Source organism: Gymnoscopelus microlampas (assembly GCF_963454915.1).
Source record: "Gymnoscopelus microlampas genome assembly, chromosome: 7".
NCBI lineage: Eukaryota > Metazoa > Chordata > Actinopteri > Myctophiformes > Myctophidae > Gymnoscopelus > Gymnoscopelus microlampas.
Genome location: NC_139944.1, coordinates 8,930,943 through 8,949,093, shown reverse-complemented (window position 1 = coordinate 8,949,093; position 18,151 = coordinate 8,930,943). Strand labels below are relative to the sequence as shown.

The 18,151-nt window shown below is 42.1% G+C and overlaps 1 protein-coding gene across 5 annotated transcripts in view; it reads left to right on the top strand.

Moving 5' to 3' along the window:
* slc38a3b (solute carrier family 38 member 3b) overlaps positions 1-18,151 on the top strand; it is a 271,863-nt gene that overhangs the window by 15,187 nt on the left and 238,525 nt on the right. For 3 of the 5 annotated variants that reach the window (XR_014601213.1, XM_084063414.1, XM_084063413.1), the window contains 5 exons: positions 413-494; positions 616-731; positions 9,310-9,383; positions 9,898-9,990; positions 17,173-17,254. Coding sequence is in view for 4 of the 5 variants with exons in the window: in XM_084063414.1 (XP_083919540.1) it covers positions 413-494; positions 616-731; positions 9,310-9,383; positions 9,898-9,990; positions 17,173-17,254 (447 nt within the window). In the remaining variant the exon portion in view is untranslated. The remainder of the gene's footprint in view (positions 1-412; positions 495-615; positions 732-9,309; positions 9,384-9,897; positions 9,991-17,172; positions 17,255-18,151) is intronic. The other 2 variants (XM_084063415.1, XM_084063416.1) reach the window with 1 other exon arrangement.

Genomic DNA, 18,151 nt, shown 5'->3' with positions numbered 1-18,151 from the left:
GGTGGTTGTATTTGGTCTCACTGCTCTTCTATTGAGACAAGTGGTACTGCCTGAAGGTCTTTGCAAAGAAAATATTTGCACATCCGCTTCGTTCAGATGCAGGTGCGTTGGACAGTGACAAATGAAGCAAAAATTCATGAACACAAATCCTGCACTCTGCTCTTGCTCAGCAGCATCAGTATTATTCAAATTGACTTGACGTTTCTGTCCCTCTGGACCTTCATCAAATGTGTCTTGAAGGTCAAAATGTAATTTCTCCCCTGAGCGAGCAGGCAGGCTCTATTAGTGTGCAGTGACAAATGAAATGCAGCACTAGTGTGGGCGATCCGGGTTCAAATCTGGGGACATGGGAGTTACATTGTGCAGTTTTAATTTCGTCTATTAACAACACTTTTCCATGTGTGTTTTCTAGATTCGATGATCCAGATGGAATGCTGGAGTGTGCAGAGTTCTTACCCAGTGCCGATGGGAAGAAACCCATTCGCTTCACGGATGTGAGTGACCAGTATTCATACACACTAACCACCAATCACAAAACGATGACTGACTGTTTGGGTTTAAGTGCTTTTAAGATTTGTGTCTCTGTCTTATTTTTTTATTTTATTTTTTTTCCAGTTTGAGGGCAAGACCTCTTTCGGTATGTCTGTGTTCAACCTGGGCAATGCTATTATGGGCAGTGGAATCCTGGGATTAGCCTACGCCATGGCCAACACTGGTATCCTCCTCTTCTTGTAAGTCAAACACTCATTGCAGGTAAACATCGAACCTAGCATCTGTCTAAAAAACAGAAACTACCATCTAATTCATTTCCTTAGCGTCTGTGGATGAGCAAGTAGCATACATACACCTGTCTAAATAATGTGCATAGCATCTGTGAACAAGAAAACAACATGACTAGCATCTATCTACAGTAAATACGCCACAAAGGAGGGCTAGGGCACTGGGGGGGACCCTCAGGGGTCCTTGAGGTGGTTCCAGGGGGTCCCCAGCTGAATTATTGATAGTTAGGAACCAGAGGAACCCTTACAGCTCTGTAACTCCAAGGGTTTACACATGGAACCAAATTGACACTTGCAGATCCATTCGGTTCCATTTGTACACTCGCAGAGTTAAATAAAAAAATATATCAAATGGGGGTCTGTGGCCTACTAATGCATATCAAAATGGGGGGTCCTTGAACTTGGGGGGCTCTAGAACTTTAGCCTGCAACAGAGTGACCCACCCATATCATATGCTCTTCCATGCATGGGTGGGTCCCATGCTTGTAAATTAACTTTAAACTCAGTACACAGTAAAGCATAATTCTGACTGGCAGTTGATGCCTTGTTTGGTAGAGTCTTGTGTAGCCAGATATATATATCCAATGTAGGGTCTAGAACAGCGGCGAAAACGTTGTGTGTCCTAAAAAAACTGTGGCCGTAGTTTGTCAATGGTTGCCTCTGCCGGCCGTCCAAGCCCATACAATAAATACAAATGCATCCAGATGGATACAGGGTAGGTGGGCACCAGGGACATCTGGGCACCTCGATGTAAAATTGGCTATTTTGCCCAAAATGTTAATATTATAAAAATACAATATTTGAAAAATGATCTTAAGTATTGTAAAGTATACATGATGTGAATATGCACGGTACATCATTATCAGACTTAATTTTATCCTTCAACTTCTTGTTTATCCCCCAAAATGACTGGATATACAGGTTTTATAGCATTTTTTTTGCAATTGCAGAAATATTAGACCGTAATTGTCGAATGTTCAAGCATGTTCTAATCATGTATACTTTACTTTACTTCAAAACATTCTCCAAATATTTTATTTTTTAACATTTTGGAAAAAATAGCCAATGTAACACCGAAGTGCCCACTCTTCCTTGGTGCCCACCTGTCCTGTTACCATCCAGACTATTGGTAGGCGGAGAAGGCCGGAGCTATCCGATCCTCTGGCTGTGTGAGTGGGGCTGAACGGCAGGCATGCTAACTGCGAAATAACCACAGGGTGGGATATGTTAAATACAATAGACCCCTTAACAGACGACGTCACACTGATAAGAACCAGTATGCGTGCAACCAGTATGCGCGCAATGAAACCCATTCTATCAGGTCTCGCTAGGACGCGCCTCACTAGCCAACACACAAGAGGGGGTTGGGGTGTGCTGAAACCAGCGCACCCCGAAACAACAGGTTGGGAATTGATTGCGTGAAACAATCACCTGTGCGTCCAGTCTCAATGTTGGTAAACAAATAATTGGTCTATGGTCAGAGGAGAGTTGAAAATAGAAACAACCTTTATTGTCGCACCGTCACGGAATCCTAACGGTGCATTTTAACAGCGGGCAACTCTCGGGCGATGCCGGGCAACATCGCCCAAAAATATAAAGAAAGTCTATGAGAGCCGGCAACTACTGGCGATCGGGCGAAGTGGGCGGGGGGGCGATGAAAGATGGATTTTCTTTATCTTTTTGGACGATGTCGCCCAGTATCGCCCGCTGTTAAAACGCACCGTGAGGATTCTTTCCCAGCTGCTGCTATGGAGTGAAGTGCTTTGATGGGCTGATTAAGTCCCACTCAGGGGAAGCGCTAGGTGATAAGTGGTACTAGTAACATGACGCATCCTCCTGTGCCATGATCAGCCTTGCCAGATTCTGAGAGAGAAACAAGCAGACTATGAAAACAAGCCCAAAAGACGCGACTAGGCATGATCATGCACATAAAGGGGGGTCCCCAGCTAAATGTGTTTATATAGCATCAAAATCTGGTTTACCACTTTAAACCTATAGGCCTAAAAACATCGGCTATTTTCAAAAAAGTCTTGACAAAAAAAAAAGAGGAAACATTTAAATACAATACACTGTAACAACACAAATCTTGTATGTAAATCCCTGGCACAAAATATTTTCAGTTGGGGTGTGCAGACACATATATATTCATTTGGGGGTCCTTCACATGAAAATATCTGAGAACGACTGGATTAGGCAGCAAGTCCAAATAAGCAACTACACTTTACAAGCAACTTTACAGAAAAACAAGCCCAAAGTTGCTTATAATAAGCGGGCATGGCAACACTGACCATGATATACCCACCTCTAGTCCCACCCCTCTCCCCCCAGCCCCTCTCCCCACCCTCCTCACCGCATTTAGGCCCCAGAAAGGCCTCAGCCCAGAATAGCCCCGCCTCACTCCAGACTGTGACCCTGGGCTAGGTTGGTGTTGGTTCCAGGAGCAGGATCGGTATCAGCCATCAGGCCCTCTCTCTGCCACAGCGCCTGGGAACAGGAAGGAGTCACTTCCAGTTGGCTCCATGCCAGAGATTCTTGAAGGCTTTAACGATAGATATTTCAGTCTATATGGTATCCTGGCAGTACGTGGCCCTCCTGATCACGTGGGTTCACAAATGCTCCCAGGATGGCCGGCTAGTCTGATCGTCTACACCAGGAATGGTAACTACAATGATAACTATGAATATGTTTTAAATATCGATATTGGAGGAGTTCTCACCACAACTATAACGACGACTGTGGTGAACAATATCGTTGGGATCACATTCAGAGTTATTCGATGAACGATAGAAACCCTGACAGCAAATCAAATTAGAATTTCGTTGCTCTGGGGGCGGACACCTTTTATGTTTTTTTTTCGTAAATGAATGCCCGACTTCGTCATACTACAGCAGGGGTATTCAACTAGATTAGGCAGGGGGCCACAACTGTAAAATAACTTGGAGTCGGGGGCCACACAGCGCAAATGCACGCGCGCGCAATTTGCGCGCGTGCGCGAAGCGCACGCGCGCGAAATTTTTCGGGTCTAATTCGGGTCTAATTCGGTCTAATTCGGGTCTAATTCGGTTCTATTTGACCAATATAAATCAACCTTTTTTCGGGTCTAATTCGGTCTAATTCGGTTCTATTTAAGGTTCTAAGTTAAGTTCCAATGAAAGATGGCCTTTCAAGAACTAATGAAGGATAAATAATTTGTACTGTTTTAACTTTGATAACATAAATCAAAGTTAAAATAAATAATAATCATGAAAATTAAAAAAAAAGAAAAAAAAAAAAAAAAATTTTTTTTTTTTTGGAATATGGCCAGGGGCCACAAGGAAGCTCCTCGCGGGCCGCACGTGGCCCGCGGGCCGCCAGTTGAATATCTATGTACTACAGTGTCACACAAAGGTAGCAAAAATAGCCGATCTACAAGCTCAAGACCACCGCGATGCGTTTTGAGCTTGTAGATCAGCTATTTCTGAATTTGAATCGTGAAAAGTAAATGTTTTGGACATAAGAGGTTTCCACCCGGCCGACAGCGACGATGTACATGGCCTTACATTCATCGTTCAGCGTGTTTACAGAACGTTAGCATTAGCTTTAGTGTGGATTCTCACATCATTATCGTTAGTTGTAATTATTGGTGTGGACGGCCCTCCTCTCCCAATAAATACCTACCAGCCGAGGTCACAAACAACATTGTAATATGTAATATATGTGTGGCCCTCATGTAAGGGCACACAGTGACTATTCTAGGGCTCATGGCACCGAGCTTATTCAGCTGATTCCCAATGAGGCACAGCAATAACCTTCTTATGAGAACGTCGGTGCCTTGCAGAATATTCTGCAAGTCAGGACCCATTGAATGGCATTTCTCTGTGATCCAGTGGGACCGATAGGGCGTACACACCCACCCTGTGATATTTCAGAGATGCAAAAGAACGTTTTGCATCTCTTAAAACTCAGGACATGTTTGGAGGGTTGTGTGTTCCACACCTACGCTTCCAAGGATCCTCGGCTGTAAGCATATAAGGCCCTGCTGGTTCGTTCAGCGACAGAGAGGTCTGGGAAAGGTTGTTCGGGGCTGGGATCCCCCCTCTGACCGACCTTCTAGGAATGCTGACCAGGCCACCCAGTGCTGCTGCGTGACCTAGCGTCCACTGCCTCTGCAGAAGGACCACAAACGCCACTCTTGGGGGATGAAAGGGTTGTGTGGGAAATGTCCTTTTCACCTACACAAGTAAAACCCGCCCCTTAGGAGGTCCATTTGGGGTCATTGGGGTTACACTCGCTAACACTGAGGACTTTACAATGTATGAGTGGGATTACTGACCCTCATCATAACTGGGAGGGATTTTATATCCCCTCATGATCGCCTTTCCCCGGTTCATGATGCAACTATGTGTGTTCTGTGGGTGTTGTGTTGCCAAATTATTCTCGCTTATTGCTTATTATACTTACACTGACTGCACGTAGCAGCGTCATATGATGTGAAAGTTGTCACCATCAAACACCGTGACCGTTTTCATTTCATGGACCCCCAGTTTGATATAGGGGGGACCCCAATCTACACTGCAAAACTCTCTGTGTTAACCCATTAAGACCGGAACGCATCTGTGTAACCACTTTATCCATGTGTTACACTTTGGGCTATTCAAAAATAGCAGATATGCAAGTTCATAGCGTGGCACCGAGTGCCGTGCTATGAGCTTGTAGATCTGCTATTTTGGAAAAATATTTTATATATATATATTTTTTAAGGGAACATTTGTTCACTCAGATTACAAATGTTTGCTTAAAAAAAAAACATTATTATTCAAAGATTTGCACACATAAAAAATAAAAAAATTAAAGCAGATCTACACTCGCTGCCGCGCTATGAGCTTGTATATCTGCTATTTTTGAATAGCCAAAGAAATCTAAAAATGACACAGATTATTTCCGGTCTAAATGGATTAACGTAGAATCATGTACACTCTTGTTGAAAAACAGTGATCTTTCCGGGACATCCGCATGCATCCCATATTTAATATCCATGTGTACTTTATGCACGGACAAGTGCATGATCAAAAGATGCTCTGTTTGAGGAGACACAAGATCCATTACTACCCGATGTATTACATTATGTGACAATAAAGGCCTGGTAAGTATAAGTGATGTTTGTTGGCAGGTTTGTTAAATGGAATACAAACGGAAATACTTCTCAAAGCTTTGCTGAAGGACATTATTTGAATCTGAGAGTAGGAATGCACAGAAATAATTGACACACATTAAAGTTAACTAGGTCAGTAGACCTCTTCTCACAAATCCTTCAGTTGCGTGGAATTAGATTATGCCTTGAGTGCAGCCTGTGTTGCTCTTGAACGTGAATTATTACTTCAATTATCACTACAAGTTTGCGCCTGCAGTTTGTGCCTTCTCCGTTCTCCGCTCCCTCTATTGGCTCCCAGTAGCTGCCCCGCACAGAGTACAAAACACTGATGTTGCTCTACAAGGCAACCAAAGGCATGGCACCCCCATACCATCAAAGCCTTATCCAACGCTCACTCAGATCAGCTAACACAGGGACACTGTCTGAACCGTTCCTAAAACATCCGAGACCACGTCCCAGACTTTTCTCTCTCCCTGGCTCCCGCCGACTTCACCTTAGCCCGTATAGCACTTGACTTAGTCTTGACGACCATGCAGATTTATGCAAAGGTTAAAATGTAATTTAGATGTTGCTTACATGTTATTTAGACAGATGCTAGGTTAATTGTTTACCTGGTATCCTATATGTTCTATTGTTTCAGTAGGATTATTATTTTGATATATATTGTTTAGACCGATGCTAGGTTCTTGGTTTACCTGTGATCCTAGTTTACTGAGGTACTACACTGTGTCTCTGCATTTCATACACAGTATGTGATTACCTTGCTTATTGTAAGCCGCTCTGGATAAAGAGCGTCTGCTAAATGCCTACATTGTAAATTGTAGTAATAATCGATGCGGTGCGAGAGTGCGGTCTAGCCAACACCAACGCGCGGGACTCCTGAATCGCTGCCCTCCACACCCTCCTATCTAGCATCAGGGTCTTGAGCTCTACAGGGTCGTTAGCTAAGATGTCGCGCCGCAGTGCGTCTACGTAGGCTTTGCCGGTGTCAGTTTGCTAGCCACTATAGTTTACGGGGTGCCTGACGCAGTGCCCTGCCAGCCTCATCCTTCTCTCTCTGTGACTTTGTCTGTGACCCCATGGTAGGTCCCCGTAGAGGACCACATTTCTGATGTGGTCCGTCCATGTGACACCTAGTGCCATTTGTAGCATTCTTGTGTAGACTCCATCCAGAGCAGTCCAGGCCCCGAGATATTTGAAGTCCTCGACTGCCTCGAGGACTGGCAATGCCGCCCGCAGTGGCAATGGTTTTGTCCTCTCTTTTAACTGTCAGTACTTTTGTTTTTTTGGCATTGATATAATCACAACCCATGTCGCTGTCTGCATACCCTCGCAGCTAAACAGACACTGCAACTATAATCGGGCTTTAATACCTTATTGGCCTTGCCAAGAAATGTAAATGCTTCCTGACCGAGTGCGTGCGCTTTGAAGTAGCTTTCGCTGTGGCTGGACATTGAGTGGGTGCATTTCTCCTTTCCGACATGTCGCCTTTCCGACGTTGACGAACCCTATACCTAACCCCAACCCTAACCCTAACCGCACGCGGAAGCCACTAGTCGGAGTGGTGAGATGTCGGAATGGAGAGTGAACACCACATTGAGTAACGGCACTGTTGACCTTGGTATTGTGAACTGTGCCAGGCTTCATAAAGAGGTAATCCCTTTATTAATACATATTAGGTGGAACGTAAAGCCTTTAGGTTCCTGTTTTAATGCCTCTGTACTCTCAAGACTACAGCTTTACACTGTATGGCCTCTCCCTGTGAAACCCCCAGCAGAACCAAGTTCTTTCCTAATGGTTTAAAGGTGCTGTAACTGATATTCTTGTGTTAAAATAACTGATCCACTATTTCCAGCGCACAACACAATCGCACAACGTAGCATACAGTATATGATGCATAATGGGTTATGAGCTGTATATGAATTGAATCAATTAGCAGCTACCGCATAATGGCTTATTGAATGACCTTTTGTCCAGTAGAATCAGAATCAAACTTTATTGTCACATCACATTTCTAATTAAGCCATTAAGACCGGGAAAGCGTCTGTGTCATTTTAGATTTCTTTGGCTATTTTAGAAAAATCGTGAACATTTGTGCAAATCTTTTAATATATATTATTTTAATGCAAACATTTTTAGCTCAAATCTTTGCTTCTGGGGGGTCCCTGGAACAAATTATTTTGAGATGGGGGTCGGCGGCCAAATACATATCATTTTGTGCTTGTCCTTGACATGAAAAAGATTGAGCACCACTGACATAGAAACGTACTGTTGGAATTGTAGTTTCGTTCCCTACCTATGTTGAATGCACTTATTGTAAGTCGCTTTGGATAAAAGCGTCTGCTAAATGACTGTAATGTAATGTAATGTAATGAATTTAGGAGAGATTTGTAGAATCGGCTTCAGGTCTTAATGGGTTAAATAACATGGGTGAAATTCTTAATTGCGCAGGCCCATCAATGCATTGCGTCTTTTCTCTTTGTCTCACCACGTTCCTCCCGTTCCTCTCCTGCTCTTGCAGCGTAGATCTGTATTTCTGATGTATCCTTTCAGCACACATGGTCGCCAGGCACTTGTTGGCAAAGTGTTGAGAGCGTTTGGCAATAACAAGCACTATACCACATTGTCTATAGCGGGATTTCAAGGAAATGGAAACAATGAATCACTCACTCTAATGACCAATTATTCAATTCAATTGAATTCAAATGTGTATTCTCGAAAGTACATTGAGGTTTCCGTCGTTTATTTAGTGTTCACACACACTCACACAGGTGGCCGGGGAAACCATGCAAGGCACCAACCTCCTCATCGGGAGCAGTTAGGGGTTCAGTGTCTCGCTCAAGGACACTTCGACACTAACCCAGGGGGAGCCAGGGATCGATTCCCAAGCGGCCACTCCACCTCCTGAGCCATTGCGACCCCACGTTTACTGTGTTGGTGTTTTGGCATTGGCTTTAATTATATGGCACGGCATTTCTCTCCCGTTGCATGTGCACATTCTCTTCCTGTCAGTGTACAGTGAGCTTGCGGGCGTATAATCTCCAGCCATGCCTTTGGCCTGACATGGATAATGAAACTATGGTAATATCGCAGTGATACACCGGAGGTTGTGTTACTGTATATTCTGTGATATTGGTGCTAGTGTGATGAGCCTACAGCCTCAGTGCCTATATCTCACACTATATCTCCCTCTCGTGGATTATTGCTTAACTAGGCCTATATAATGCTGCATATTTTCACACATCGTGTGATTGTGATGCTAATATGAATTCTTAAAAATAAAAAAGACATCTTCAGATGTCGTTTTTTAATGGCACAAAACACATAATTATGTAAGTATGATTTTCTGTGACACACCATTTTTGGTTCATGTTTTTCCTTTCTTCATTGTCCTGGCAGGTTTCTCCTGTCCGCTGTGGCTGCCCTCTCCTCCTACTCCATTCACCTGCTGCTCAAAGCCTCTGGCATTGTGGGTAAGCTGTTCTATATGACTCACGCTTCAACGCCTACAGTACACCAAACGCTTCACGTTTCAACACCTACAGTATCAAGTCATCTGGGTTTGCCATTTTAAGCGATCATAATAATGACTTTAACACATTTCCAAAAGGACGGACCAACAATTGATTGATTGATTGATTGATTGATGTTTGTATTGTCAAAACTGCATACATGAACACACATGTGTCTGTTTTGTTGTCTCCGCCAGGCCGAAGGCGTGGCCGAGGCTCTGTTTTGCACCCTGTGTGTGTGTGTGTGTGTGTGTGTGTGTGTGTGTGTGTGTGTGTGTGTGTGTGTGTGTGTGTGTGTGTGTGTGTGTGTGTGTGTGTGTGCGTGTGCGTGCGTGCGTACATTACTACACTCTAGCTAACAATTACAAATGACTAAAATAGTCTACATTTACATTTTCATGTACCTGGAAATAACTATACATTAATAACTACCACTATATTTTGCATATGTTGCTGTTTTGCCACCTGCCTGCAGGAATCAGAGCTTATGAAGAGCTGGGATACAGGGCCTTTGGGACACCAGGAAAAATGGCTGCTGGCATTGCTATCACCCTGCAAAACATCGGAGGTGAGTAATACAGCCACTGTCTCTGCAGGTGTTCTTCCTTTGCAGTGAAAAGAATCTATAAATATAATATATTCGTCGCTGTGGGGTGGAAACCTCATACTGTATGTCCAAAACGTACTTTTCAGGATTCAATAGTAATAGTAAAAAAATCCATATCTCTCTTGGAAAACAGGAAAACACAAAATACATTTTCAGGTTGGTCACCAATTTCTTTCAATCAGGAGAGAGAACCCATTTATCAGCTTCAGTTCTTCTATATTGTTCCAATTCCAATGCTCCTTTTTTGGTTTTGGTTTCATCACTTCCACTTGTTTCTCCTATGCAGTGGTGGAAAGTAACTAAGTACATGTACTCAAGTACTGCACTTAAAGGAGAATTTTGGACTAAGTTTTTCTTACCTTTTCTATGATGTTATGATGCGACGACATGCAGAGGCAAATATTGCACTTTTACTCTACTACATTTATTTGAAAACTTTAGTTACTAGTTACTTTGCAGATATAAATAATAACATTATAAAACATACTTCTACCTAGGCTTCTATCTACAAGCTCACAACGCGTCACGATACAACGCGTTGTGAGCTTGTAGATCTGCTATTTTCAAACATTTTAGTACTTTCACTTTTGGTACTTTTAGTACATTTTGATACCAATACTGTTGTACTTTTACTCAAGTAAATTTTGAATTCCGGACTTTTACTTGTAACAGAGTACTTCTACATTGCAGTATTGATACTTTTACTTAAGTAAAACATTTGAGTACTTTTTCCACCACTGGACTCACATCAATAGCTGATTCACATCAATAGCTTTCAGTAAATGAAATGTTAAACACATCCATGGTTGGTAGCTGGTGCAGGACACAAAACATGTACATATAAGAATAAAATAAGTCCACACAGGCAGCTAGTACAACGTAGCCAGTACTACGTAGTCTGCACGTTACATTTTTTATTCGGAGCAGCAGCTACCTGTGCAGACTTATTTTATTCTTAGAGCTATTGAACTGACTTACAACCCCACGCTGAGGATTTTACTGTGTACTGCGTCTAACACTTGAGTCATGTCAGTGTGTGTGCTCGGGGACGCAGCACGTTTCCTTCTATTTGAGAGTGTAAAGTGGGGCAAGATGCTACCGCCTCAGTGGGACCCAAACGGACACGTTTTGGTCCATTTCTACCCTGTCAGAGTTCCATCAACACTGAGGACTTGAGTGTGTGGCATTAGTGAGAAATGCTGGCACTCACTGAAAACACTGTGTGTGTCTTACTGAGACCATCTGCCAGTGGTGCAAAGTAACTAAGTACATTTACTCAAGCACTGTATTTAAAGGGATATTTCACTTTAAAATAAAATAAACATTAAAAACAATTATAAAAAGATAAATGAAAAAAGTAATGGAAAAATCACCCCTCACGCATTAGAATGTCCTTCTAATTATACTGTTGACCACTGAGCAGCTCCACTGGAGCAGTTTGGGGTTCAGTGCCTTGCTAAAAGGCACTTCAGCGTGGTTGCGGGAGGGATGAGTGGTGGCCTTTCACTTTTCCCCACCCTGATTTTCCCTGCCGGTCTGGGGGATCGAACGTTTCGGTTACAAGCGTACTCCTCTAACCTTTAGGCCAACGCTGCCCCAAAACGTCTTCTACCATCTGCAGACATTTCAGGCCAAGGACCCCTTAACAGAGAGAGCGGAAGCAGGGACCGCTACTACATATATTATAATATATATTCATATTGAACTTTTTCCATTGATTTCATAGATAGCTTCATAGTTATCATCAGTGATAAATAATGTTTTGTTAATGTGCATTTTCAGACATCAAGTGGTTAATGTAAAAGAAAAAGATTGGGCTGGCCCCCTGTTGTAGCTCTGAGGACCCCCTAGGGGTCCCGGACCCCCCATGCAATAATGTATGGAGATGAATTGCAGAGACTATGAACATAAATCGCATCGTTGCTGTCGGGCAGAAACCTTGTATCTCCATAAGTTTTTATGTTTTTTTTTTTTTTTTTTTTTTTAATGAATGCCCGACTTCATCGAACACGGGTGTCTTGCAGAAGTAGCAAAAATAACAGATCTACAAGCTCTCGATGCGTTTTGTGAAAGTGAACCTAAGTGCGGTTAAAGGACGACTTCACCCATTTTCAGCCTATCTTCATATAATAGATCCTCACTCATGCTCCTGATAAAATTGGCTTCCATTATAGCATGCTAACTTTCCAGGAATAGAAAGCCTGTTGTTTCTATTAGCTTGGATTCCTCTTCGATGATGTCACTGGTAGACGGGTTTCTGAACTGTCCACAGCCCTTCTCTGAGACACAGACTGAGTAGAGAAAAATGGTGCCGTATTATCATGAGCATTAGGGACAGGTCGATTTTTAAAGAAGGGTACCCCTGGAGAAAATGTATGTGCCCTGATCTAAAATGGCATGACCCTCCCTTTGACTAAAAAAAAAATCAATGACCCTCCCCAAGTGATAAAAAAAAAAAGATGAACCCTCCCCGCCTAGGAGTGTCACGATATATTGTCCCACGATATAGCCTATCATATTTTAAAATGTGACGATAGGTATTGTCATGATGTCATACTGTATCGTAATATTTATTTTTATTTTTTTGATAAAAAAAACACTTTCCTTTTTTTCCCGATGAAAGTTATAGGAGTTCTTACTGTATGGTGTATGATATGAAAAGTAAAGCTTATCATAATCACAGTAATTATTAATCATGTCTTCCATCATATTCAAGGTATTTTGGAGAAACAGACTCCAGTCACTTTCAGTTTAAAGCACTGCAGAGAGGAGGTGTTGTGTGTCAGCTGATGCTTGTTGACGCTCGTTAATCAAAGCAATTATGCCTCTGCACTCTCAAATAGGCCTACATCTAATCTAAGATGGTTTACATGGTATTATACTGTATCTGGTATTATAGATTTCTTTGAGCTGTTGGAAATAACTAGGCTACACTTGGTTGGTAAAGTCCAGATGACAAGAATATGAGGTTTGTGGAATTTATAGTCATACAGTGTTATATTATATTATTTTTGTTATATTAGTGTCTATCTGTCCTCTGAAACACAATGGGTTTATAGTTAGTGAGAACTTCACTTCTCCCTTAAGCTTGCACAAATGTATTTATTTGTGTGTACAAAGCACTTTGTAATTGTTTTTAAAGTGCTTTATAAAAAACAAAAGATAATGGCCAATGTTGATGATACATGAGAAAAGAACATTAATAATGTATCATATTGTTATCATATGCCCAACATCATGTATTGCATCGTGAAATTAGTGTATCTTGACACCCCTAACCCTCCCCATCATCCCCGTCCGATGTTTTAGTTTCCACATTGATTAGAACATTACTGTTGTCAGTCTTGCTAAATGCACAGTGTAGTATCTGTAGTAGTGGTAGCAGAATGGATAGTGTTCTCAATTTAGATGTGGGAAACCCATTGAATCCTGGTCAGATTGAAGAAAGTTGAGTATTTGGTAACCAGTAGTCAGAACAGGAATTTGATGCCTATAGGCAGCATTTTACCTGGTGCCCCACCCCCCATAGCCTATTATTTAATAATAAATAAGGCTATTTCACAAACACAAATAACTAGGACACCGTGTAAATTACAAAAGCCAAATTACAATTTACAATTTTGGCATTTAGCAGACGGGATTTACAGTAAGCAAGATAAACTCAGTAATCTAGGATCATAGATAAACCAATAACCTATCATCAGTCTAAACATTATAATAATATCAAAAAATGAATAAATTATGTAAATTGAAACTATACACACACTTAGGATGCCAGGTCAACAATGACCTGGCATCTGTCCAAATAAAATGCTATCTAATTTACATTTTAACGTTTGCATAAGACTGCATGGTCGTCAAGGCTAGAACATTTAAAACAAAACTATTATATATTAATATTAATGAATTGGTATTGGGCGTTATCTGGGTAGATAGAAAGGTGTTGTTTTATTATCTCTCTATTTAGAGAGAGAGAGAGAGAGAGAGAGAGAGAGAGAGAGAGAGAGAGAGAGAGAGAGAGAGAGAGAGAGAGAGAGAGAGAGAGAGAGAGAGAGAGAGAGAGAGAGAGAGAGAGAGAGAGAGAGAGAGAGAGAGAGAGAGAGAGAGAGAGAGAGAGAGAGAGAGAGAGAGAGAGAGAGAGAGAGAGAGAGAGAGAGAGAGAGAGAGAGAACCTCTGAAAGTCTTATTAAAGAAATGTAACTTAACGTGCTGTACGGCACGTCATTGCCATTCACGTGGCCGTTGCATGTGCATTTTGCACGCATATTCGCGTCATGTACTTTCTGTACCATGAAATTATAAACCGGTTTCTGCACATATGCTGCACTCCTTAAATTATCTGGAATGTACCCTTCTAACAATACAGGTCGAGTTATTTGCATATTGAAACGGATTTGAAATGTCAAACATGTCAAGCCTCTGACGTTTTTACATGTAGTTCATCATGCAACACGTGTGTGTTCCGCCCTCAGATTCATCTTATGGAGGCCATCACCCCTGCCCGCACACACGCGTTCAAGTCTATTTAAGTTAATGTAAATATATATTAAGTTCTAAATAAAAACGGGTTTCACTCCCACTCTATGTTGCATCTCTTTTTCCCCGTAACAATATAATATCTATTCCAAGTTTTATTAGCCTTTGGTCGTGAGGTTAAACTGTAAACAGGATTCTTATTCTCTTCATTACACGTGAAAGTCGGCTATTTACTTTATAAACGTTTAATCGTGTGAGGGACTCGCTTGCGCTGATTTTCAATTTGTAGATCAGCGCAAGGCTACTTTTACTTTTAGTAGTATATTTTGATGCCAATACTTTTTTCTTTTTTTTTTTTAAAGCTTTGAGAACAGGGGTCATTGACCACTGTTCTACTAAAAAGGTATATAAAAAACGGACTATTTTATCAATTCAAAATTGCATGACCCTCCCTTGGATTCAAAGTAAAATTAGCTGACCCTCCCTTGGACTAAAAATTAGAAAGGCATGACCCTCCCCTATTTTCCTCCAGGGACCCCCTTCTGTAAATTTCGACTGGTCCCTTAGTGAGGACCAATTATATGAAGATAGGTTGAAAATGGGTGAAGTCGTCCTTTAAGTGGGTTTTATTGAGCCAATGAAAAGTGTTAACAAGAGCTTGACAAAATAACTTCATGGGATCCTTTGGAACACTCTTTTTTCCCCCATTTCCTGAAAAGTGACCGTAAGTTTAGGACATACAAGTTTTCCACATGACGGCAACAACAATGTTTTATCAGCGTTTTCAGCCTCTTCCACAGCGAGGTCACAGGCGGCTAAGTGGGGCTAATGATTACAAATGGATTTCACATGACATAATCTCACACAGTGAGTTATGACCCTGTCCTGTTGGGTTGCATATCACTTACCTTAACCCTTTAAGACCGGGAACGCATCTGTGTGTCATTTTAAGATTTATTTGGGCTTGTAGATCTGCTATTTTTGAAAAATCGTGAACATTTGTGAAAATATTTGAATATATGTATTTTTAAAGGGAACATTTTTGACTAAAATCTTTGCTTCTGGGGGGGTCCCTTTTACAACATATTTTGAGATGGGGGTCCGCGGACAAATACATATAACTTTTTGTCCTTGACATGAAAAACTTTGAGAACCACTGATATAGAAACATATGTTTTTCAAAACACTATAGGATTTAGAAGACATTTGTAGAATCCCCCAGAAGCAAAGATTTGAGTTACAAATGTTAGCTTTAAAAAAGTATATATTCAAAGATTTGCACACATTTTCACGATTTTTCAAAATCCGCACTATGAGCTTGTAGATCTGCTATTTTTGAATAGCCAAAGAAATCTAAAAATGACACAGATACGTTCCCGATCTAAATGGGTTAATAGATGATTATATAATAAATGGTTATAATAATACTGTATACACTGCAATACATAATAGAGCAGTATTCACGGCGTTGCCTTGCCCCCGGTGACAATAAAGGCCATCTCTCAGTGTGGGGTACAATGCAAGCCCTGTATGAGCCTTGGCCACTATCCTACTAGAAATATGTATTGCTACCATACACAAACATAGCAGAATATCCACACACCGTTCTTGCTGCTCCCAAAGTCAAATTACATCTCATAAGTGGATAAGAAGTGGCTTGCTAGCTCCTCGTGCATTGAAGGAGGCATGAGCTCAGTTCTGGGCTCTCCCTAGGCTGGCAGAGGGAGAGTAGCGCCCAGGATTACATAGGCAATCGGCACTGGGTGAAAAAAAATGGGTTACAAAATCGTGGGATAAAGATAAAACAACTGAAAAATCAGTATGTACCTGACAAAAATGACACGGGTTGAAAAGTTATTTTCTTGTACTATCTACTTTTTTATCCTGCACCAATTCTCTTTTGGATGTGCATGACTGCGTGTGCTACCTTGGTCAATTTACTATTACAATTTACGACTTAGGCATTTAGCAGACACTCTCATCCAGAGCGACTTACAACAAGCAAGAGAGACAGTGTAGCGCCTCAGTAATGTAGGATGAGGGAAACCAACCTCGCATCAGTCTGAACAATATACTATCAAAACACAAATCTGTACATTGAAACTATAGGATACCAGGTAAACAATGAACCTAGCATCTATTTAAATAACATGCTATCTAAATTACATTTAGCATAATAAGTCTGCATGGCCGTCAAGACTATAGGTCAAGTGCTATGGGCTAAGGTGGAGTCTGAAGAGGTGTCTCATCTGTTTAAGAAACTAGGTAGCTGATATATTGCACTATTACCTTAGCTCTAGGTATACTCTTAGTTGCTTGTTTTTAGAAGCGCTTTGGATAAAAGCGTCTGCTAAATGACTGTAATGTAATGTCTTCAGATTACGGTGGAAAATTGGGAGTGAATCAGCAGTTCTAACTGCAGATTCTTACACACACACACACACACACACACACACACACACACACACACACACACACACACACACACACACACACACACACACACACACACACACACACACACACACACACACACACACACACACACACACACACACACACACACACACAGATATCCACTAATGGTCCCTGTAAACAAGACAGCATGGTCACCTGTGTGTTTGAGTATGTTTGGATACACGTTCACATGCACTGTTTCTGTTCCAGCCATGTCCAGCTACCTCTACATTGTGAAGTCCGAGTTACCACTGGTCATTCAAGCGTTCCTGAAAGCAGACCCCACCTCTGAGTGAGTACTGTCCTTCCACTCTAATAACCTCTCTACACAGTGGCGTAACGGAGGGGTAGCAAGCGATGCGGTGCGGGGGGGCCACCAGCAGGGGGGGCCCCGCCTGCGCTGATACAAATATTTTTACAGAAAAAAAAAGAAAAAAGTTGATTTATATTGGTCAAATAGAACCGAATTAGACCCGAATTAGACCGAGTTAGACCTGAATTAGACCCGATTTTTTTTAGGTTGTGCGTGGGCCTCATGTGAAACTCCCGCGGGGAGGCCCCGCGGTTCTGCGTTACGCCACTGTCTCTACACCTCTTTACAACCTCTCTACACTTGGTCTCCCTATATTGGGCATGTCATTATAGGCAGGGGTGCACATAACTGGTGCGCAGGTGCGCATGCGCACCCAAAATAAAAAATGCGCACCACATCAGGCGACGCGAGGCGCTTTTGCGCACCAACAGCTGGGACAGGAATTTCCAAGCTTTTATTTTTTAGCAAAACTAAAAAATAAAAGCCTGGACATCGAGGCTAGGAATTTACTTCCTGAAGCCACACTCACACAATCACTCTAAAGCACCCGTCGGCCCCATGTACAGCCATTAGGCACAGGGGTAGAGATATGACTCGCGTCGCCTCGCATCGCCTCGCATTGCCTCGCTGCGTGCACGCAGCCAGCAGCGGCTGTTAGAGGCACTCGTCACCGATGATGAACGCACCGTAATGGTGCAAAATATGCCGTGAACGTCCCAATCTGACGGATAAAATCAGCGCAGCAGCACAGGGCACCAACCTTGGGGGCTTTATCTAACAGCGTAAGAAAAAAAAACGGCGAAAATCGGCGGAATTTAGAAGCAGAGCGTCCTTTTTTTCTCCCCCCCCCCCCCCCCCCGTTGACAAAACTGTCCG